General features: G+C 46.6%; 2 protein-coding genes across 3 annotated transcripts in view; both read right to left on the bottom strand.

The window, feature by feature from the left end:
* Positions 1-14,789, bottom strand: part of LOC119179397 (proton channel OtopLc) — a 69,264-nt gene extending 54,475 nt beyond the window's left edge. The window contains exon 1 of one of the 2 annotated variants that reach the window (XM_037430467.2): positions 14,294-14,789. In XM_037430467.2, coding sequence (XP_037286364.2) covers positions 14,294-14,616 — 323 coding nt within the window. In that variant the 5' untranslated portion in view covers positions 14,617-14,789. Of the gene's footprint in view, positions 1-3,768; positions 5,119-14,293 lie in introns of those variants that run through there. The other variant, XM_075882083.1, reaches the window with a different exon arrangement.
* A 6,872-nt stretch (positions 14,790-21,661) lies between these two features.
* The window catches only part of LOC119179376 (hsc70-interacting protein), a 33,867-nt gene continuing 31,887 nt past the window's right edge, over positions 21,662-23,641 (bottom strand). The window contains exons 10-12 of the mRNA XM_075882082.1: positions 23,019-23,156; positions 22,508-22,606; positions 21,662-22,011 (exon numbers count right to left, since the gene is read on the bottom strand). Of these exons, the coding sequence (XP_075738197.1) occupies positions 21,874-22,011; positions 22,508-22,606; positions 23,019-23,156 (375 nt within the window). The 3' untranslated portion in view covers positions 21,662-21,873. The remainder of the gene's footprint in view (positions 22,012-22,507; positions 22,607-23,018; positions 23,157-23,641) is intronic.

Genomic DNA, 23,641 nt, shown 5'->3' with positions numbered 1-23,641 from the left:
TTTCTCTGAGATAATGAGGTCGCTCTGCTGGTTGCGGATTTGGCTCTTGGGTGAGAGAGTCTGTTCCGACCATTCAGAGCAAGCATGCAGTAGGCACATGTTTTATGTTAACGTGAACCCTTCATCACGTGATCGCAAAAGTAACAAGCATTGCTTTGCGACGTAAAGACAATTAATAATAATAATAATAATAATAATAATAATAATAATAATAATAATAATAATAATAATAATAATAATAATAATAATAACTGGACCCGGGTCTATCGTCCCGAAACCACGATATGATTACGAGGGACGCCGTAATGGTGGCTTCCGGTATTTCTGACAATCTGGTGCGGCCGGGATCGAAACCTCGATCTTCGGGTCAGCATTCGTGCACTCTAATCGCTATAAGCCACCGCGGCGGACTCGACGCAAATATATCAGTCGTTCAATCGGATTCAAGTTTCATGATCACAAGGCACCATGGATCTTGAGTATTATTTCGTATACCGTAAGCTGTCGCAATACAAGACTTCTGGAGACTCCGTAAAGCTATGATAGATCTCAGAATGAGAATTATACTTGCACTGTACAACCTATATACACTGAAAAATCGAGTTTCCTTTCGCGGCTTCCTAAGGAATCCGTGGGAAGTAATTTTGCTTTTTGTAGTGACGCATGCAAGCATTTTATTTTTTCTGCGACGTTTCGAAGTGTACTGTGGGAAGTTTGTTGTAGCTGATTTCAACATCATAGGCTTATTAATGGAGGAGAAAAAGTAAGGTCGAGGTGCAACTTTTAAATTTTACGTTTCGCGCTAAAATCTCCGCACGTAATTTAACGGATTCCCTAGTGAATTATGTCGTATTTTGGCGACGTTTGCTTAAAACCATTTCCTGAAACTTGGCATGCTATGTTTATGACCCCCTGAGAGGTCTACGTACTTCACATTTACCGATTACGAACTATACGCATGCCCTGGTAGACGTCGTCGAAAATTGACAACGTCAGAGCGTTCGGTGCGAGAATTTCAAAACGGCGTCGCCATTCGCGTTTTCTGTTTGCACGTTTTCTCTCTTGTCGAGTGCCTTCTCGAAGCAAACTTGATGGGTTTAGAACTGTGAAAGAGTAATTTACTAATAATCAGAAAATGAAAACTCAGTTTTCTGTATGGTGTGCATTTTAGTATATTACAAAGACAACCCAACATCTGCGCAGTGATGATTTCTTTTTTGTAAGAGTGAATTTCGTTTTCACAGTTTCCATGTCATGCGAAATCTCAGTGTACGCTTCAGAGCTTTCCTGACCACGGGTATACACTTAGTAATGTTCGTGAAAATCGAAACTGTTGCCCATCCCCGAAAATCGGCCAGGAACCACGTCTACACACGTGACCTTGAACATGAAGTGAGCGCGTAGATGGTGGAGATGAGATGTTTTCCTAGCGTGTACCATCCGAAATAACGAGAGAGAGAGAGAGAGGAAGCTGTCCCCGTGACGGGGAAGGGAGGGGGGGGGGGGTATTATGAAGCATCGTAATTGCGGGTCTATAGCGATGCGACCTTGAAGGCTAATTGCCGAACCCACGTTCGCTGTTGCAGACAGCCCCTCATCGAATTCCTGCCACCGCTCTCGTCTTGGGTCATCAGGCGGTGGAACCGCCAAGAGGCAGAAGACTGAAAACAGAAACTGCGTCGGCACAAAATGGAATTTTGATTTGCATGTCTGTCGAGCGATTTGGCCGGCATGTATGCCATTGCAGTACGCAAAAAGGAAAAAAAAACTCTAATTAATGGTCCTGTTCAAAAACCAGGCGTGAAAGGAGGGATACAAGAGAGAAGTCAAGGCGTATGTATACGCACCGATTGGCTAAGCTCTCTCTTATTTTAAACCATAATAAATCATCACCTGCAACGAAGTCTCACTGTTTCAAATCGATGTGTCGAATACAAGTTCGTAGCACAGACAATGGGCGAACGAACGCGCATATCTTGGATTAGATGCATTCGTTCAGGTTGCCTCTCAGTAAACGACAAGCCTCCGAAGCGGTGGATCACGTCACTACACAATTACACGACAACGACGTCATTTTTACAATCACTGGGGAGATCAGATCACCAGTATTTTCTTTTTCTCATTTTAAGCTATGCGAGAAGGTATCGGAATCCGCAATGCATGCGAATCAGAGTAGGCACGCCAGTTCTGGCCACGTTTGCCAGCTTTTGAGTGATGCGTCAGATCCGGCGAGCCACAATTCGAGCTTTTTGCGGATACATTGGCAACATGCTTTCCTGCCACTTTTGTTTGTTTGTTTGTTTGTTTGTTTATTTTTCGACAAACCCACTCGCATTTCATTTAAACCCTTGGGCACTGCTTCATTCTCGTAGCTACATCAATGCTACGCGTAAACGTTTTGGAATTTCCAGGTATCGATACGATTGATAATGGGTACGTCTTAGTGCGACAATCAGCATTGTGCATGCGAGTTGCAGAAGGTGAAATGTCATTACTGTTATTAAAAAATATAGGAACGATTGATGATTGATTGATATGTGGGGTTTAACATCCCAAAACCACCATTTGATTATGAGAGACGCCAGAGTGGAGGGCTCCGGAAATTTCGACCACCTGGGGTTCTTTAACGTGCACCCAGAATCTGAGCACACGGGCCTACAACATTTCCGCCTCTATCGGAAATGCAGCCACCGCAGCCGAGATTCGAACCCGCGATCTGCGGGTCAGCAGCCGAGTACCTTAGCCACTAGACCACCACGGCGGGGTAAAATATAGGAAAGAGCATAAAATGAAGAGCATAACAGTATGATAATAGAGTACTACTATAAGGAATTGTTCAAGTCTTATTCAAGGACAATAAAGGGTTCCATTAAACGCTCAATTTCGGCCAGTCCACAATCGTGCAAAAATAAAAGCTAAGAAATATCTCAATTCTGAAGCACAGACCTTCCGTCGCACGGCCATGAAATTCAAAAACGATACCTGACGATGTCAGTTGTTGCATGTCGAACAGCGCCGAAACTTCGTGAAGCCATGAGGTGCACGAAGTTTCGGAAGCAGCCCCTTCCGCGAGAGTCCTATACCAAGCTATTTTTCGTGGCCAAGGCCAAAAAAGGCCGAATGTGGGCACCCCGTTAACATTATCAAATATAATTTGTAAGTCTGCCAATCTTTCACGACAGCATCAATTGGGAGCTTAGCGAACCGCAAAACGGGACGTCCAACAACAACAACAAAAAATTGTATGGGGTGCAGTCACCCCATACACCCTTTACGCAGCTGCCACACACGTCGGCTTGAAAGAAAGAGAAACACATTGGTCTACCTTACGAACCCCTTGTGGCATGATACGGGGAGCTAATGGGTTACAGGCGATACGATGAACGATGAAAGCATAAATGACACAGAAATTCTACAATCACTCAGTACGGTCCTCTGAAATTTATTCGCATAGACTTCATAACGGTTCCCCTCTTTATTGCATATTTGCTAATAGTTTCTGAAATCAAGTGCGCCTCTATCTTAACCAACCGGTAAGTTAAGTGTATTTGCACTGACAGAGCAATCAAAAGATCAAAGCTCCCAGAATGACTATCAGCCACTGCTGTACACAACATACTTTTTTTATATATGGACATATAAATGACACACACAAAGCATGACAGTTGACACAAGCAAAGCAGACAGAGCACAAGGTGACAACGACGTCGAGACAAGCGATGAGTAGCGCAGCGATGCAGTGCCAGCGAAGCACAGTGGCCAACTCACTTGCCCACGATGAACTGGACTTTCTTCCTCGGCCTGCAGTAGTCGCACCCGGGGCCACTATTGGGCGAGCCGTCGTGGCCACATCGGTCGCACGGAAGTCTTGCCACCGACGTCGGCAAGCACCGGCTCAGGCGGCGCACGAGAAGGGCCGAAAGTCCGGCCAGGCGGCCTGGCTTATCCTCGGACGTCACCAGCATGACGAACGGAGGTCGACCCTTCCCTTGACCTGCCCGATGATATGTCAAGTGCTAAACAAGCTACGCCAATCAGTCTCGTAGATATGCCGCCTTTATTCCTTAGAGGTCTATAGGTCTCGACGGCGAAGAGTCCTCCAGTTATCGCTAACCAAGCCTCAAACATCAATACCGCGTTTGCCAAATCGAAATGAGTGATGAACTGCCTAACTTATTCAATCTCAACAAACTCTCTGACTCAGCGCATCACCCTCCAACCCTTCAAGATAGCAGGGACCTAGTAACTAACAAACCTCGAGAAACCGGCTTCTGCAGCTACGGCGGAGAGTTCCCGAGACAACGGGAAGTTTGGATTAGCCGCCCACGTTGTGACGCATGGTAAACGGCCGCTTACCGATAAGCAATCCGCGCGAAGGGCTCCCGGAAAAAAAAAGATCTCTGAAGTGGCCCTCGACGAATCAAGCGACGCGTTTTATCGAGTGAGAAAACCGCGCTTCCAGTTCTCAGCTCGGCTGGCTTCTTCGGGAAGCGACAGTGGCATGGCATATGCGGCCCGTCAAAGCAGACCGGCGCACTAAGTTAACGGACCTCTTCTGTCAGCACCAAGCAGGTAACTAACTCTGGACGCGATGCCACATACCGCAATGACGATTTCGAGTCGCCCCCGACGATGTCGCCAAGTTTTTCTATCTCAAGGAACAAGACCCCTTTGCTAATGAGCTGCGCTGTCCGTGCGTTGAACCAGCATAAACAAACTGTCGCTTTCCGTCAAACGCGGAGAGAAAACGACGAGTTCAGAGAAACAAAAAAGGAAGAAACTGTGCTCTGTCGATCTAAAATAGAAGCTTGCGTGTCTTTAAAGCGAAGGACAACGTACCCGGCTCCTGTAATACGATCAACGCTCAAAGACACGCCCACACGCGCACTTCAGAATGCGACGTCGCGGTGGCAAGTTGCCGCTTCTTCAGCTCACGTGAGTCTCCAGGGTCGGACCGCGCGTACAGGTTCCCTCCTCTTTCCACGTCTCCTTTGTGGCGGCGGCAACGCGACCGGTGCTCTATAGGCGCGCATCGGTGGACTTGCAGTGCGCGAGTCGCCACACTACGCGCCACCCAACAGACTCTCGCGCCGCGACAAGTTCGCCCGACGCACACCGTCGATCAGAGCGCGCACTTCCCGACGACGGAGGGGTGAGTTGAGGAGTTGGCGACGTCCGCGCGGAGGCAGAGCGGCGCCTTGGCAACCGGCCGCTCCGTTGACCCCCCCTCTTCGCGCCCCCTTGTTTTGGCCACGGGAAGTCACGCCGCCGTCGCTCTTTCATGCAAACTCTCTTTTGTCTTTCAAGCCCATCTCGTCGTTGTCAGCCTCCGCGGCGGCGTGCTCGTGGACGCTGCACGACGAAGCCGATGGAGCAGCCTGAGCTCCTTCCGGACTCGGGTGCGCGGTTCTTGCGCAGTGACCGTGCGGATCTTCCGTGTATGAGAGGCCGCTTTTAGGTTCGCAATCGATCACGAAAAGCCGGGTCGACGCACACTGACTCCCCGCACCTAAAGAGCAGCCTGCCTTCCTGCAAAATTGCCCTCCCGCGTGGGGACGAAGCCGTTAAAAGCTCTCGTCATTCCATCCTATACGATTCCTGTAAATTCTTCAACCACAGGTTGTATCATTCGCATCTCCGAGACGTAAGAATGGCGATATGCTCATAAAATACCACAAGAAGGATTGTCCCACCTGAACCACTATAATACTTCAAGAGAACAAGATATGTTAATTATAATGTGATGAAATCAAGATTAGATACTAGAAATTGGTCATTGTATTTGCTGTTATTTTAATGTCTCGACATTTGTTTGTACTTGTGCAAGACATACGGTTTCCTCGATAATGCCAGCTTCATCGGGCTCAAAGCGTGGCTAACATCAGCGAATTCCTGGGCCAAACAGGCCGCCAAACTCGGCCAGAGAGCTTCGATTACGCACAATAAACTCTCTCTCTCTCTCTCTCTCTCTCTCTCTCTCTATCTATCTATCTATCTCTCTCTCTTTCTCTCTCTCTCTCATGCAAACATTCTGCTTTATCATAATTGACAAATTTTACACTTTTTTTAAAAGCTTTAAGCTCTTCTCATTGAGGATCACTGAGGAACAACTAATTTCGGTGCGAAACAACCAGCCAACATTGTGGCATCTCTGAAACTCCGCAGAGGACAAACGGAATTTTTAAAAGACGGCACAGAGTGCCGGCATTCGTGTACGAAGTGAACACTCTTCTGCACATTCTCGTCGAATGTTCAGTGTAGTAATTAGGCAAATAATACCAAAACGAGGTGCATGCGAGCAGTGCAAGAGGGCTGTACATTTATATAGTGGACAGCCCCTGCTGCACTATACGTCTCGGTCGATCCTTCCTTATCATTACGACGCACGCTTTCGCTCGAAGAAGCTTGTTTCCGGGATAACGCGCCCGAATTCCAACGTTTACGCTCAGGCAAAGCTCCAACAACTTTATGTGTTTTTTTTTTCTTGTAGGGACTCCCAGTTCTTTTCTTTGTTACCTGATTGTTTTCACACCATGGCCATTTGAACGTAAACAATTTGGCTTGTGTCCCAGCAGAAGCCAATGTACACTTAGAAGTGTGGCTGGCAGCTTGGGCTAGTTGGTATGACATGACGATAGTTATAGCGCGAGAACAAAACGATGACACAGAGACAAGAAGGACACGTTGGCTTCTTGGGTCCACAAGGCACCTGCGTTTCCTAATCTAGGACTCTTATATAACGACAAAGTTTACAGCCACGAGTCTTCGACAGCGCGAAATGTAGACGTGAATGTGTAGGACGGTGCCAGGTCGAGCGCATACCTGGAGAATACGTTCCATATTGCTGTTTTGACTGATCACGTATACTCTACATGATCTAGCTGACCACCTGATCAATTCAATTAAATTCATGTATTATTCACAAGGAGATATGTCCATCAGTTTTGTTATAAAGGCATGGCCCCATAACTCGCAGAGGAGTTGTGAAGGAGGCCCTTATGTCGTATCCAGTTGTACAAACACTAGAGCGCGCAAGAAACTAGTATGACGGGGATAGAATGTGGGTAGAATTCAAACAAGTGAAGAGAGCATGAACCAATGTAAGTGGTCTTTAGAACAGGTAAACGACTGGCGTTTTTTTATTCACAATCACCGCACTGTTATGCTTTTTAATGGGTCATCACGCCTGTTCTGCGCGTGAACGCATGAAACGGTATACATATCGGTGAATGCTAGTCAACGCGAATACAGTGCAATGAATGCAATGAAGGGCAAAAAGCCAGTATACCTAATGATTAAAAAAAAAAAGACGTGATCACAATCTCTTCAGAGCAGGGGGTGAAGGGACAAACAAGAAACTATGAGAATGTGTATGCCTATAGAAGAAAAAAAAATGAATGCAACCACGTGTTCGGAAAGCAGAACCAAGAGCCACCCGAGTAACGTTATTAACAATCACCGCAAGAAACTTCGTGTGCTTCGATTATCGCCAGATTTGGGGCAGATGTTGCGCAACGACCCGGACTGATCGTAATGGGCGCACGACAACGACAAAACTACAGAAGCGGTCGTGGAACAAACGGTCATGCACGAATTCGACAGCTGCTGCGAACGTCTGATGCAGGGAATTACACAGCCAGGCGATCTATATACGCGCACCAAACATCGCGGTCATGCATCTCCCGCACCCACGGGCGCTTTGCGGCGCGCACCACGCAGAGACGGTCCAGAAACGGAAAGGGCACGGACGTCCTTTACGCATCATCGCGAAAAGGGGGGGTGCCCAGATGGTGGCTGAGCAAACAACGCGCTCTTGAAGCAGCGATAAGCTCAACCAAAACGCACCGACGCACGCACGCACGCATGCTCAAAAGGCAGGAGGAACCCGAAACTGGAAAACAGCCTTCGGCAAAGCTGGATCGGCCGACACGGACGGACCTGCCCCCCTCCCCCCCCCCCCCCTATCCGTCGCCCACACAACGACCGGCCTACAAGTGGAACGCCTCGCGACCGAATCGCAAATTCGAGCGCCATTAGGAGCGGCAGTGAGCATGTAAGCGGACCCTGAAGCGTCCGAAACCCTCCTGGTCGCGTAGTGCTGCCGCCGATCGTAATCGTGACCGCTGCTGATGTCTCCTTTTGCCAGCACCGCAATGCGGGGAGAACCCTGCTGCGAATTTGACAATACCCGTTTCCTTTTCCACTTGCTCCTCTTCCTGAGCCCGTGATGCACGTTTTAAAGCGCACTGCACCTGCCGAATGTTTTGCAAGCGATTCGCCTCGACACATGCAGCAAATCAATCTGCAGGGGAGAACAGAGGCACGCGCGTGAAGAAAATAGTTTAAGACAGTGTACAGAATGTCTACAGACATTTGCTAGGCCTCCAAATTCCTTTAAAAAGACCTCTATCGCCTTTGTATTGCCAGTTGTAGCCGATTAATGACGAAATAAACTGGCGTGCGGACTCATTCACAAGAGACATGATCAGAACAACGCAAACTACGAGCTGTTCCGATCAAGACGGCGTTATGTTGTTATGATCTCTAATTCTGTCTGCACGCCAGCTTCTTTCGTCGTGTCTTTCATCACGATTCCAAACCAACCAACACAACTGTACGTAGTTATTTACTATAGTCGACCACCCATGGACACTTGGAAATCGTCATGCGCGCTGCAGCTGCTAGACGTTTGCGGGTGTCGTCTCGAAGATGCCCGCAAGTGAACTGCAATAAATTACGGCGTCGTCGTCCTTGGTTGTGAGCGAAAAATCAGCACTGTCCGTGAGCGAAGCCTTGAGATAGATGCAATATAAATAGGCAATCTAATAAATAAATAAGTAGAAATGTCGATATTCCGTAGGTAGACTGAAAGAGCCAGTTTGAAGCCACACAGACGTTTCTTTCCTCAGGGCACGGTCCACCGAGAAGCGAAGCAACGCTATATGATTGAGAAGGCGATGCGAACAGGGTCTGATTACCCTTGAAGGCGAAGCTCAAGCGCCCATTTTTTTTAGCAAACCACAAGTGAATCCCAAGGATGACTATGATATAACGCGTAGAAAGAAAACGTGTTTTGGCACTGATATTGTAACGACGAAATACATCTATCAGACTTCTAGAATGGTTTGGACACATTTGTTCTCGCCGGTTCACGTTCTGCCACCAGGGGGGCGACGCCAGGATTCTTTTGCTGGGCTGAAGGACCCACGGAAAGCTCTTTCAGAGGGGGCTGAGAGGCGGGAAATTTGGGAATTGTGCTTTCACTATGTTCGCTCTTGAGGAGCAAAGGGAGGGGGCGGAGGGGCAGGTGATAATTTTGGGGAGCTCCAGCCACCTCGCGTGCCCCCCGCTGGCGCCACCCCCCTCTGCAATCTTTCGAATATTGCTGAAAATTCACTTCCACCCCATGTTCCGCATGCAACTATATTTCCAAAACATAATGACAGCACACGTGCAAAGAGAAGTTATGCGCTGAGCTCCAGTAGAAACCTTCTTTTTCAAATCTGTCTCTGGAGCTCTCACGCTATAGTTCACAAGATGCCTACAAGTTTCTGCCAATAAATCAGGTTATCTTTGGGCATGGCGAACAATTATACTGTATAGTGGCATCGTTTCCTGAACGACAGCAGATTCACGAGAATTATGATCATCGCTTATAGCATTCTAGATTCGTCCATGTAAGTTCTGAACTGCCAACAAATTTTTGTAAAGTAGATTTATTTCGGCTTGATTCTGGTATACATTGAAAGACATTAAAACAGCCGTTCGAACGTTGCAGACATTGGCTTGAAGAAACACCAGACACACGGCGCAAGGCCACTATGCCTATATAGAATGACAGTGTTTGCACTTTAGAGAATAAGTTTCCTGTGGACAAGCGCATATAAATAATTACTCATAGAAACTGAGGCATAACGAAATTCCGAAATTTCTGTGAAAGGACTCCGCTAGTGAGAGGTCGCATCTCGGTCTGAGATATGATTTGGCCTCGCAAGAAAGCGTCGACTACGTTAAAAGCAGCTCAGTGCCTATTATGTGACGTCAGATATGTGACGTCATAGGAATGGCGATTTTTCAAGGGTATATGAGAAATCGCTTACCCAAGCGTATGGTGGCATGAGCACCTCTGCGCATTTGCGCTGTTTCGCTGCTGGACAAGCTTCCAAAGCTAAATGTCTTACTTTTCCTTTCAAGCTCCTATACAGCGCAATTATTTCGTATTGTGAAAAAAAAATATAGTATTCTTGGGGATTAGGATTAGGATGTTGTAGGTTGCCGGCGGATCTAGCCTTGCAAAATTTGCGGTACAATTTAACGTTAAGCAAGGACGGCAGCTTCGGAAGTGTATAGAATCCAGTTTTTGTTTGTTTGTTTGTCTGTTTGTTTGTTTGTTTGTTTGTTTGTTTGTGTCTTGCGTATTATTGTCATTGGAACTGTTATTTATGCCACGAATTGCACAAGTGATTTAGAAGAACACATTAAATAACACGCACGTGCTGATGTCAATAACAGCAGCATTTCTGATTGTACTGCTATGTATCCAGTGGCTATGACGTAGCACTTCGACAAAGTTGCGGCCTCAATTCCCGGCCGCGTTTCTATATGAGGCGGTATGCTACAAACTATGTTTATCTTATTCGCTTACGAATGACTAACCCACATTAAATTAGGAATCATGAAAGCAAAAACATCGCGGCGCGGCAGCAAATTTTAGGTTCGGCTTGGTTTATGGGGTTTAACGCCTCAAAGCGAGTGAAGCTGGGGGAGACGCCGTACAATGAAGGGCTCCGGATAATTTCAACCTCCTGGGATTCTTTAACATGCACTATACTGACATCGTACAGTACCCGGACCTCGTGTAAATCGCTTCAACCAAAATCCGACCTGCACGGCCGGAATCGACCCGGCGACTCTAGGGTCAACAGCCGAGCACTGTTATAAATTCCAAAGGACAGGGCATGCGAACACAAAGAAGAAGTGTGGCAGTTTGGGCTAGTTGGTATGACTTGACGATTGTTATAGCGCGAGAACAGCCGAGCTCTCTTTGTCGTCGTTCTGTTCTCGCGCTATAACTATCGTCACGACAAGGAAGAAGTCAAGACGCCACTGTCCCGCCGCGGTGGTCTATAGGGTACTCCGCTGCTGATCCGCCGGTCGCGGGATCGAATCCCGACTGTGGCGGCTGTATTTCCGATGGAGGAGGAAATGTTGTAGGCCCGTGTGCTCAGACTTGTGTGCACGTTAAAGAACCCCATCGAAATTTCCGGAGACCACCACTACGGCGTCTCTCAGAATCATATGGTGGTTTTGGGACGTTAAAACCCACATACCAATCAATTTCGCCACTGGGACTGTTCAGTTGATGGTTGGCGTTTGCGGTGCCTCGACTTAATTCTTGTGCCCGTGTTTGTACGCCCATGTTTTCTGTTATTCTGTTATAAACACTGGGTCACCGAGGCGGCTAAATTGTCAATTCAAGCGTAGTGCGAGAATTGTCGTTCACGACGAGTTAATACACTCAACCAGCTACTTTTCAACTAATGTAACGCTAAGGATGACAATAATAATAATAATAATAATAATAATAATAATAATAATAATAATAATAATAATAATAATAATAATAATAATAATAATAATAATAATAATAATAATAATCCGTATTTTTCTGTATGAACAATTTTGAGTAATAATAATAAATGAGTTTGAGTTTGACATAATAATAATTGTTGTTGTTGTTGGGGTTTTACGTCCCCAAACAAGGACATAATTATCAGAGCGCTCCGGAAATTTCGATCACCTGGGGTTTTTGACGTAAATCTAATAAGAACAATAACTGTTAGGGTATAACGTTCCAAAAATCATGATATATATATATATATATATATATATATATATATATATATATATATATATATATATATATATATATATATATATATATATATATATATATATATATATATATATATATATATATATAAGATCGCAAGGGGCACGGTAGTCGTGAGTTTCGGTTGTTTCGACGCCAGAGGGACTGTACAAATTTAGGGACTTACCATTCGGCTTATGCTGCACGCCTGCTGCTTTTAAGCGCCTCATGGATGCCTAAATCTAAGTACACGGACTTCGAGCGCTTCGCCTCACTCTAAATACGGCCACCACGGCCGGGATTCTATCCCGCAACCTTCGGGCAGCATAGAAGCCCCATGGCCACTACACCAGCCTAGAGGCTATATAGGGAACGTAATGATACATGACGCATACACCTACACAAGCATCTTTTGAGCCCATGCTCGAAGATGCTTCACATTCAACTCAACAAAGGCCCTGGATGGTCAACATTCTCTTATGTTACAAATAAACAGCTACATTCCTGACGATACTTCCCTAATGCAAGTGCCACTCGAACAAGAAAAGTAAATAACAACCATGCATCACCGAGCATACAGTATTCTACAAGAAAAATGTATCTAAATATGTGTGCACTTCCAGCCGACCCCAAGGAGATCTGGCATGATCGGTCCAAAGCAAGCCTTCGATCTGTCAAACTTGAATAGCACAGCCGGCGCGCAGACAGAGGGTGCTAATTAGGGCTATATATTAGTCGTCTTCAGCCCTTCAATGCAGGCTCATTTTCTGCGCTATTCACTTCGTTGCGTAGAAGTTGCATGAAAAAACGACGGCTCAGCAGCTGCGGCTGTCAGCGTACGCAAGCGTCTCTCCTACAGTCGTCGATGTTTGCGGAGTTTCGAAAAGGTAAGTAAAAAAAAAAGAAATACAACACGAAATCGCATGGGCAGACAGTGCTTTCAGGTACTCGTTGGAAATTTGGAAGGATGTTCGGGTAAGCAATTTTTTTATTGATGGGACTGAAGCTTCATGACATTAATATACTGTGCCAAATAATTATCATAGCAAAGTTGATTATGTAATATAGTTTCTGGTCTACTTACTATTCAATCTAAACAGTTTTCAATAGACATAGTCGTTTTTTTATTTATATACTTATTTTCTGCCCCATTTCCTTAAGAGGTCATCGCCTCTGTCCCAATCCCTGCCTAGCAGCACCAACGCCAATATGCAAACGCCGTACGAGTAATAAATAAGCTGAGACACTCCGGCTTAGTCAAAAGTACGGAGGGCCTAGCTTACTACTCAGGTTGGGGCAGTTGAAATCTACTCCACCTACCCTTCCGAAAAAAAAAAAATATTTCTAGCCACGTCCTCAGGTAGGCCAGTCGGCTTTTGTTAAAAACTCGTGTCTCACGTGCGCAACAAGATCAGACAAGTTTCTTCCCTCGTTGCTTGATGCGCAAGAGACATGAAGTTGAAAAAACGCTAGAAACCTCGCGTCGCGCAGCACGAACCAGAAATTAGAATGTGTCGAATGTACAGGAAATCGCATTTACCATGCAGAGACGCATTCGAAAACGAATCCATCCGAATATGGGCCAATACGAATCCAAATGGAACAGGTTTTCACCTCAAATCTTCTCTCTTGTTTTCTTTTGCAGGTCAACGGTTCCTTGCGTGTCCAACAACAATGCAGTTGCACACAGTCACGCGTAACGAAACTCATTTACCATAAAATTGCAGGGGCGTAGCCAGGGGTTGGCACATTGGGCGCGTGCCCGGTGTGCCACCCCCAAAGTGTTTCTAGTCCCCCCCCCCCTCCCCGAAATTTTGTCGCCAGAGAGTTGAAAAGTGGCCCTTTTAAGAGTGTGCCTCTCCCGAAATCGAAATGGTGCCCCCCCCCCCCCCAAAAAAAAAAAAAAAAAAAATTTCTGGCTACGCGCCTGGAAAATGGCAGGTTTCCCCTAAGCAAATTGCACGGCTTGCGGTCTGCCAGGATTTCTATACAAACTCCCGAAAGAGCACCTCACTTCTTTTTTTCGTAATGTGACCATTAATGCATCAGATGAAGTATTTAACCAGCCGTGAGGTCATCAACGCGCTTCTCGTCATTCCGATTCTGGGCACGGACAGTCCAAATGGTCAGGCACTCCTTCACGACGTCCTGACGAGACGTCGTGAGTGAACGTTGCAAACAGAAGGGAGGAAGACGAGTCTGCCGATGGCCCGCGCGGATACAGTGCACCCGTCACGACAGGCCCCTTTACGTTTGTCACAGGGTCAGTGCCGCCTGCCCTCAGCGAAACACCCAGTGCAGCGCGCCGGCAACAACAGCCGCTGTCAACTGCAAAGACTTTACACGCGCTGACAACACTCGCAAAAGCGAGAGGGGGCGCGGCCCATGCGCGTTTCGCGTCTCAGCCTTGCAAACACTCACTCTTTGGCATTCTTGCCGGGGTAGTCGCCTTCGAGGTACGGTTCGCTGGCGCAGTCGGCCGACGAGTCAGACTCGAGCTGCTCCGAAGTGGCCGTGGAGCCAGGGTCCACGGTTATCTCGGGCAGCACGACAGCCGGCGGCAGGTGCGGCGGTGCGCCGATCCGCACGAGCTCGATGGCCGTCTTCTCCGAGAGGGGCTCCATCTCGATGTCGGAGTCGATGCCTCGGTCCAGGTCCATGTAGTACGAGTCTCGCGAGCCGCTGGAACCCGCGCGCAGCCGGAGGCTTAGGTTGGTGCTGCTGTCGTCGTCGGACGCGGCCATCGCACGGACGCCACCATCCGAGCACAAAAGGCACGCGCGACGAGCGGCCACTCAAATCGGCCGCCGCGCTGCCACAGCCATGCTCCGCGGCGACGCTTCCATGGCACGCCACGCTGTACGAACACACAAACGCACGGCGTAGACACGCCGCTTCTTCGCGAGTCGAGACCGGCCATCAACACCGTCAGCGTGACCCTCGGACGCTGGCGCCATCTCTTTACCGGAGCTGGAAGTGGCGCGCAAGGGCACCTCCTTTCGAATCGCTGTTGGATGGAGTGGATACGGCGAATACTTTGAATCCCCGAAGAACTGCGTGTCATTCAAAGTGTCAGAGTTCAACGAAGGAGAACAATGTGATCTAGTTTATGTAGATCAGTCCGAACCCTTTCTGTAATTTTATCCTTTGTGTGCCTATGTGAGGAGAGGCGTGGGAGTGCGCGAAGTGGGGAGGGTGAGGTGAGGGTATCCCCCAATGAAGAAACCTGCGCACGCCTATAGGCGAGCGAGATGTTTCATGCTTCACATAGCACGTTGGAAAGCTATTAAAACAAGTTTTCCAACCAAGCAAAAAAAAAAAAGGCAGCATATCCCCGGAGTGAATGATGGATAGTGGGGCGAAGCATCCGCCTGTCCGTGCGTGCGTCTGTTCGTGCGTCCGCACGTTCATCTGTGCGTCCGTCCCTGCTTTCGTCCATGCATCCGCTCCTGCGTCCGTCCATGCGTCCATCCGTCCATGCAGCCATCCATGCATCTGTCTGTGTGTCCGTTCGTCCACCTATTCAACACTACAAGTACCACCATCTCGCATCTTTTCATCATATATTCCTCATATAGAAGCAACGCCATCCAGCGGACATTCCAAGGACTGAACGAGAGGAGGCACACGCACACTTTCTTACGGCTTGCGCTTCGCGTCTACTTCCCACCTTTAACCACCTCGAGTTCATGGCATATACTAGTTCACTGTATTCATGGCACTGCGGCCCAACGCTCGCTAAACATTCCTAAAACCTATAGGAGGTTACACCCAGCGAGTATAACGTAGCAACCCTTTCTTGTCTTCTGTGCGTTGTTGAAAAATAAAAAATTCGCAGCCTGCGCGCTAACTAAAAGCCGAATTTCCTGTCTCTCTTTTCCCCTTAGCAGCCATTGGCATGTACATTGAGCACTATCTTTTATTGTTCAACAACGCACAGAAGAAATCTCTCACCGGCACCACCTTGGTGGTCAAAATGTGATGCTTGTTGCACACTACTACTGCGGCCACGAGGGACAAACAGGTGCCGCTATAAAGGGCTTCGTCCCTAAAAAGAGAAAATATAATTTCTTCAAAACTTTTTGAAAACTTGAGGAGCACTGCACCCTGTGAATCTGGATGACCAATCGACCAGCGAAGCTGTTTAGCAAACTGTTGACACAGAATATCGAACTTTACCTGATCACGCACCCTGAAACTCAATCCTAAGTGACAGTACGGAAATCATTGCCACCGATAAAGCGAATGAACATATACTATTTTTACAGACTCTCGCTAAATATAAACTGTTTAGACGAAGCCAATCAGCACTTGTGGCACAAAAAAATAAAAAAATAAAAGGATAACATAAATATAAATTCCTGGAACATTAGAGAGACAATTAATCAAGCACTAAATAAAGTCATTAAATTAATGTATGTTAAAGGACATGGTGGAAACATGTGGAACACGAATACGCAAAAGAAGCAACCAAAGATGGGGAGGGCATATTGGTTCCTATAACAAAAACAGTAATGTCAAAAGAATTGAAAAGAAAAAAAAACTAACTGAAGACTGGAATGAATTGTGGAATAAATAAGGCAAAAATGGGTACAGATTTACATGGATCAAAATTATAAATTTCACCCCGCATCACTTTCCCACGAATTATTACACATCGCAGGTATTTGCAGGACATGATAGATTCTCATTTTACATTACTGGACTTGAAATACATCAGAAGTCAAACTATCATCGCAAAAAGCCGATTGATATTTTTTTATGATTTTTGTGAGGGTTGCCCCATATTGTAACAAAAGAAAGGAGCTTACAAAAAGTTTGGGAATAATCTACAAAATAGGAAACTCGAAATTATTAAACAAAAAAGAAACAATAAAAACTTTTGGAAAAATGGCAGAAAATCAAAGAGGTTATAGTGCAGTACTAAACATTAAAGACAACACAAAACAAATTACACAACAGTCAAGGCTCATAAAATAGTGCCTGACATGAGAAATTGGAACAAAGACCAATATTGGAGAGGATACCTTGGTATTAATTTTCGTCAGGCACTTAAAAACGTATTTTCAATTAGTATTATTATATTTATTAAAATATTGTTAGGTAAAGGCAATAATGATTAAGGCGAAATCTGGCAGCAACCACTCAGTCTGAGACGATCGCCGAAAATTCAAGACGACAACAGTACTACTAAAATTACTTGATGAGCAAAAAAAGCAAGAAATACAAAGAACGCAGGAACATCAAGGACTTCAAGGAACGCAATACTGAGCGCACCCGGAAGCCTTGAGCATGGAGGCCCAGAAGACACCGATAAAAAAGTATCCTCAAGACAAGGAGAACAAGGGGCTAGAAGAGAGAATAATAATTTAGACCGAAATTTGCTTGAATTTACTTCATGTTGGTCAATATCCTTTTGTTTATTTTGGGGAAAGGTGCTATGGATGTCCGATTATTTTGGTGGCTTATTCTCATGACTGTGGTGGTTACTTGTGGAAGCCTTCTCGTACCGATTCTTTCTTGCTGGACAACATTCCTAAAATCCTCTTTTTCTCTCCCATTACACTTTTGTTCACGTTTCCTCTACTGCACACATCATTACTCCCTTTTCTTTCCCACTTTTTTACCCCATCTTTCTTTTTTTCCCCTATTCCCCCCCCCCCCTATCCTATCCGCCTTCAAACCTTCGATACACGTGCAGGTGGGCACCCTATAGCCCTCCTCACAACGTGTACACAAAGACCGTCTTGAATTAGGCTTGTGCCCCTTAAAAAATTTTAATTTGGGAAGTATTTGTGTACTAGGACGTCTGAGGAACTTTTCGCAGGGGGTGCACTGCTAGGGGCGAGTGTGCAGAGCAGACCGGCAAGATTGTACCGCGAAATCTCGAGCAAACGCCCCCTTCTCCTTTTAGCTTAATTTGAGAAATGCGCCAATGTCAGAGTATATAAGCGTCCCAATGGCCTCACTTCGCGCCATTCTCGTTTTCTTTCCAACTTGTTCGTTACAGAATCACGCAGCAACGGTTCCTATTACAAGTTCTGGGAGTGTTTAAATACACGCATGATTTCTTACTACACTTACTGTGCATGGTGCCTCGTGGTTGAAATCGGGGTTGTCAAAAATTGTCAGAACAATCCCTCCCCCCCCCCCTTCTACCTTTCTCCGGACGCCCAGTATGTGTACATTTCGAAAAGTTAATTCGAGCGTGAAAACTTGACACGATCACTCACACACGCACACACCCATGCATCAAAAAGTGGTGTGTGCGTGTGTGAGTGATCGTGTCAAGTTTTCGCGCTCGAATTAACTTTTGGAAATGCTCTACCAACTAGCCCAACAACAAGTTCTTTTAGTATGTGTACAATTTTGAAGAGAAACCATTACGGCATAGTGCGTGTGTTCTTCATCCTCTTTTTTTTTTTTTTTTGCATCTATCTTCCGTTTCACGATACGCGTCGTCTTGCCTGGCTTGCCTCATGAGCTCGGTGTGTCAATGTTATCAACTTTTCCCCTCATGTGTTCCCTTCTGTGGTGTGTATAGTGGGGTTCGCCCAATTTATGTGCCACGTACTTGCGCTAGAGATTTTTCCACACACACCGACGGAATGAACTAAAGCCATCCCTAGCTTCGATGTAAAATTCAAACAACGGGTACTGCTCTGTGTGTCATAAATGACAGTGTAAAAATATCCGGCTTATTTTCACCTAATGAGATTCGAACTATCTTGCATTACGACACCTAAAGATACGGCTGCTCAAATCGATCTGCTAAAATCGATAACCTGCAGTAGGGCTGGTTAATGTATAATCACTCATTGCATTAAAAAAAAAGACAACGTTCCGTGAACCAAACTATCAAACGCAGCGATTAAATGACTGCTGCACTGAAAAATTTGTCTGTATGAATATAAGAAACTTAGCGCAAAGACAGAACGAAGGAAGGCAACACGAAGACGAGCTTTGTCACCTTCCTTCGTCCCGTCTTCGCACTCTTTCTTTTTCTTTTTTTTTTTTGTAAGTTTAAAGTTATGCCTTAGATAGGTCGCCTTTCGCCGCTTCTCCAGTTCGGGATCCTAATGTCCGCAATCTCGTGTGAAGCGAGAAATAAGCCATCCCTGAACTTTTTTACGAGTTGTCACTTTCCGGATCCGACATTGCGTCCCCGGATTCCCAGGCGAATCCATTTGTCTGGATTCAGGGAAGACTTTCAAATGTCCCTAACCGCTTTCACCTCGACGGTTGACAACTTCTACTTTTGTCGCATGGAGGCGTTCATGTGCGATTTGGCCATTCGCTGGTGTTAAAGCGGTGGTTGATGATGCTGCCGAGTACCACCAAAAAATACGCAGCGTTCTACCACATCCAATGAAAGAGAGAGAGAGAGAAAATCGATTGACTGTTTCTTGCTGTAGATTCGGAAACGTGGTCCGGTTTGTTTTTCGCAAGCGCAGCACGTGTTTAACACGAATGGCTTCGCTCGAGCACTCCGGAAGGATTCTGTTCAGATACTCCCTAACACTACAAATTTTAAACAAGGTGGCCGGCATCGCAAGATGCGTCTCCCCTTGCGATCTTTCTGCGTTTACGTCACCACCAATCTCCAGAGTGACTTAAATCTGAACACCGCGATAGTGAACTATAGAGCTTTTGTTCAACGGTTATGCCTCAATTCATATACTGCCCGCGAAAAATAATGTTCGAGTTAAGCCACCGTATTAGTAGCTTACCCGAAGAAAGCGTTATTAATCGCAGTAGGCGAGTAACTAATGCGAATACCATTTAACATGTCATTCCTCGTGAAGACACGGTCTTCCAGAGAAACGTCGTGGGTCGCATTCACGCTACTCTTACTCTACAACGACTAAGTAAATTATAGTTTTATATAGCCACATAGCAAACATTTCAAAAAAGGGCAACTTTTGGTCACAACGAATCTAGGCGCTCTTTCACCCCGACACGCAAGTACTTGGTTGCGCTGGTTGGTGCATATAGTAGATTAAGAACAACACGGTGCTCGACGAGATTCAGTTAACTGGTGGGCGCTTTTACATCGGACAAATATACCTATGCATAAGTTATTGGTGGCTGAGCAAGCACGCTCTATTACCAGCCATTCAGAAGTTGGTTGGTTGGAACATCAAGTCCTGCGGGACGCGCCCTATAGTGCGCAGCGGGCAACTCCCACGTCGGGACCTCCAGGACAAGCCTGTCGGCCGCATAGCGGGCCTGCTGGAAAGCCGGACCATAGTAAAAATTTTGAATGCCTTTATGTTGCCATGCGCTAACCAGGAATGACACGAACCGCAAAAAAAAAAAAGCGTAAATCACCATGTGTCTTCTCTCGTTTTTTTTTTCGGTCTGCGTAAGTCTACATTGCATTACAGCATGAAGGCGTTTTAACTAGCCCGTGTTCCAGCCTTATTGCGGCTGTCATTGCGCAATTGCAAGCATTGCGAAACAACCTGCCGTCACACACGGACGCAGATGCGTTGAACAACGTTTCAAATTGCATAAAGTAGCTAGCAAGCACTTCAGCTAGCCGTATTTCACACTCACCTGTACGAGAATACCTCGCAGCTTCCTTGTAGAAAAATTGTACCATCTTGAAGGAAAATGTATGGGTCCAAGAGACTTCCTAAACTGAGGCGTTTCATGTGTTACTCAAACTCTTGCTATCTTCACATGGTGCCGCAGGGGAGGGGTATTTATAACCATTCACAGTTTCGCACACGTTTAGCCTTGTCACCTTTCTTGTTTTCCATCGCAATTCGTGTGTCACTTCCAATTCGTGTGCATAAGGGCCGCCTCGCGTGATCTGAACCTGTTATACATCGTCTGATTTTCAGGCATGACCCATCTTTGGCGCTGTTTGATTCGCCTGCAGTCAAAATTCTTACCACGTTCTGACACAAAACTTGCGCAGATGCGGGTTCATTTTGTTTTGGCCATGTATATTTGACCCGATTGTGTAATCCCCACAATGCGCATTTAGCACCGCTTCTGTTCGACACCCCACCCCCGACCGGCCCCGAAAAAAACCCCAAAAACTGGAAGGTTGTCGCGACAGCGACTCCTCCCCTACGCAGCATGGACTCACTGCCGCGACAATATGGTGGAGATAAAGTGCGAAACGATGGAACACCGCTGTTGTGAATGGTAAACAGTAAATACAAGTTCAGCGTACACTAAGCTACCGCTTCAGCGATACAGCGAACAAGCACTAACTGTGAAGCAACATATGTTCTGACAGTTTGGACCGCATCTAGGCTACACGTAATGCGGCCCCGTACGAAAGGTCGACTGCCAAGGACGGCACTCTAAATCTATTGGGCTGGTTGTCCGGATGATCTAGTCTGAATGTCTCTGTGTTCTTAGGTGTCCTCGATTCGACTGCACTTTGGCCCTCGATTTTGCGAGTGCAGCTCGCACCACGTTCCCGTCTCTTCTCGATTTGACGGCGTAATGCACGAGCCCTCCAGCCCAAGCTTTCCCGCGAGGTCTCGTCGCGTACAAATAGCGAAGTAAATGACGTGGCAGCACTTTTGCCCTCGATTTGATCGCTGCATCGAAACTGCTATTGTGTCGTGCTACACTAACACTGGAGGAACTGGCGCGGCACTTGCACGGCACTTGCGTGAACTACGCGCAGGAAGTGCGGCCAAATCGAAGAGGCCTCTTGTTGAGTTCTCCACATGCTTCGCTCGAAGTGCCCAGATAACGGCGATGGCTTTAGACCGAAGGCCGACGACAACACCAGCTATAAGCATTCTTCATTTTCACACCATGTTACCAGACTCAAACTGCTTTATTTCAACACACACGCACTCACAGTGGTAAGAAACTGCCTGAAAATAATAAAAAAAAAACAAGATCAAGGATAGCGCGCTTCAAGCATCGTCTACGATGAGAAGTAGGGCGGTAGAGATTACAAGTAACAATGAAAACAAACAAACAAAAAAAAGTAAGAGAAAGGGCAAAAGCGAGCACTGCACGCCGCTTCACATCGGCGGCGCTTGGGCTCCCATCTTTGCAGCCATCTTGGTCATAATGTTCTTGATCTTGGGGTTAGACTGATACTTGCCGATGTTCATCGGGTTTTGACTGATGTCTTGGAATGCCGAAGCCACTTCCGGATCCTGCCGAAAAATCACAACCGCAACAAAAAAACTTCGAAACCAGTAGCATACACAATAATATATTTGCTGGGATTCTACGTCTCAAGAACATATGATTATGATTGGCGCTGTGGTAGAGGGTTCTGCGAATTTCGAGACCACCTCGGTTCACTGAAACTGCACCTACATCTACGTCACAGGCCTATAGAATTTCACATCTATCGAAAATACGATTACCGCGGCTGAGATTCGATCCTGCAAAAAGTCTAGTGCCCCAACCACCAGACCTTCGGTGGCGGGTCAGAAAACCAGAAGCAAAACCGTCTCACTATTGATCAACCGGGCCAATCTACCGACAAACTGAAGCTGAGCACCAAAAGGAACATACATGTTTTCTGGCCAATTGTCGACCGGTTACGACAGAGTGAATTAAGTTACCTGTTGAGCTTACTCTTTGAACATGTCAACGTAAACATCATCAGTTTAAAGAGATGCAAAACCGCGCGTCGCCGCTCACCTGAAATGCGGCCAAGATCTCGGGGTCCTGGAAACAGTCTCCCAAGCCGCCGGGCATGCCTCCGGGGAAACCAGGAATGCCACCGAGATCGTCATCATCCTGTGATATTTACACATGCATCGTGTACTACTTCAACGGGGCTCCCTCCGAATCACTATTTCCCGATGTCTCACAAACGCTCGGGAAAGCCACAAGAATGCTACAATGACCACGGTCAGCACTCAAATCCGCGACATCGGGCTGGGCAAAAGAATGTGAGGTGCAAGCGCGAGCCGCCGAAACTCTGCCATGATTCGACTTTTTTATTTCACCCCCCCCCCCGCAGAAACGAAACACTAGCGCGATCATTCCGCAGAGAACCTTTTAGCTGAATGTAATGAGGACCACTTCTCGAAATTACTAGTGAGAAGTAATTCATCATATGGCTCATTACAGCAAAAGGCAAGTTTACTACTGTAATCTCGCTTACTGCAGTGTCATGCATGCATTACATAAATGCACGTATACGCACCTGTGCTTCCTTCTGCTGCTGCTCGTACCTGCGCTGCTGCTCCTCGCGCGCCCTGCGCACCCTCTCGGCGCGCTCCTTTAGCTCGCGTTCCTCGCGTTTGCGCTCCCACTTGCGTCGGTGCTCCTGCAGCTTCTTGGCCTGCACACGACATCAGTCTCTTGAACTATCTGGCTTAACTTCTCAATTAAAACACACACACACATCGTCCAAGACGCCACCAACTGCCTCAAATCGCATCGTGTACGCGCGATCAACGTGTTGATGGCAATAGCGTTTTTTTTGTTTTTTTTACCCTGTCCGGGATTGTGCGGTATGCAAAATCTATCGTATTACCAGATCGCATGTGCAAACCTGCCACCCTGTCAAGTGGCGCCAGCTACGGAGGATGAACAGCAACAAACACGTAATCTATCTTTCGAGATTCCAGAAGCACCCTTTCTAAGCCGATGCAGGCATTGATTAATATATGGCTCTCGAAAAATGGTGCCGAATCGACACGAATAGTTTGCCATCGAAGCTTGAGGATTGTAATGTAAAGCAAATGAAAACACCAGCTCGGAGCTAACCAGCTACAGAGCGCATGATGGCCACTAGATAAATTAGATGTGGACGGCGACCCATGG

The sequence above is a fragment of the Rhipicephalus microplus genome, chromosome 2 (genome assembly GCF_043290135.1).
Source record: "Rhipicephalus microplus isolate Deutch F79 chromosome 2, USDA_Rmic, whole genome shotgun sequence".
Taxonomy (NCBI): domain Eukaryota; kingdom Metazoa; phylum Arthropoda; class Arachnida; order Ixodida; family Ixodidae; genus Rhipicephalus; species Rhipicephalus microplus.
Note: the sequence above shows the minus strand (reverse complement) of the source record. Positions and strands in the feature narration are given on the sequence as shown.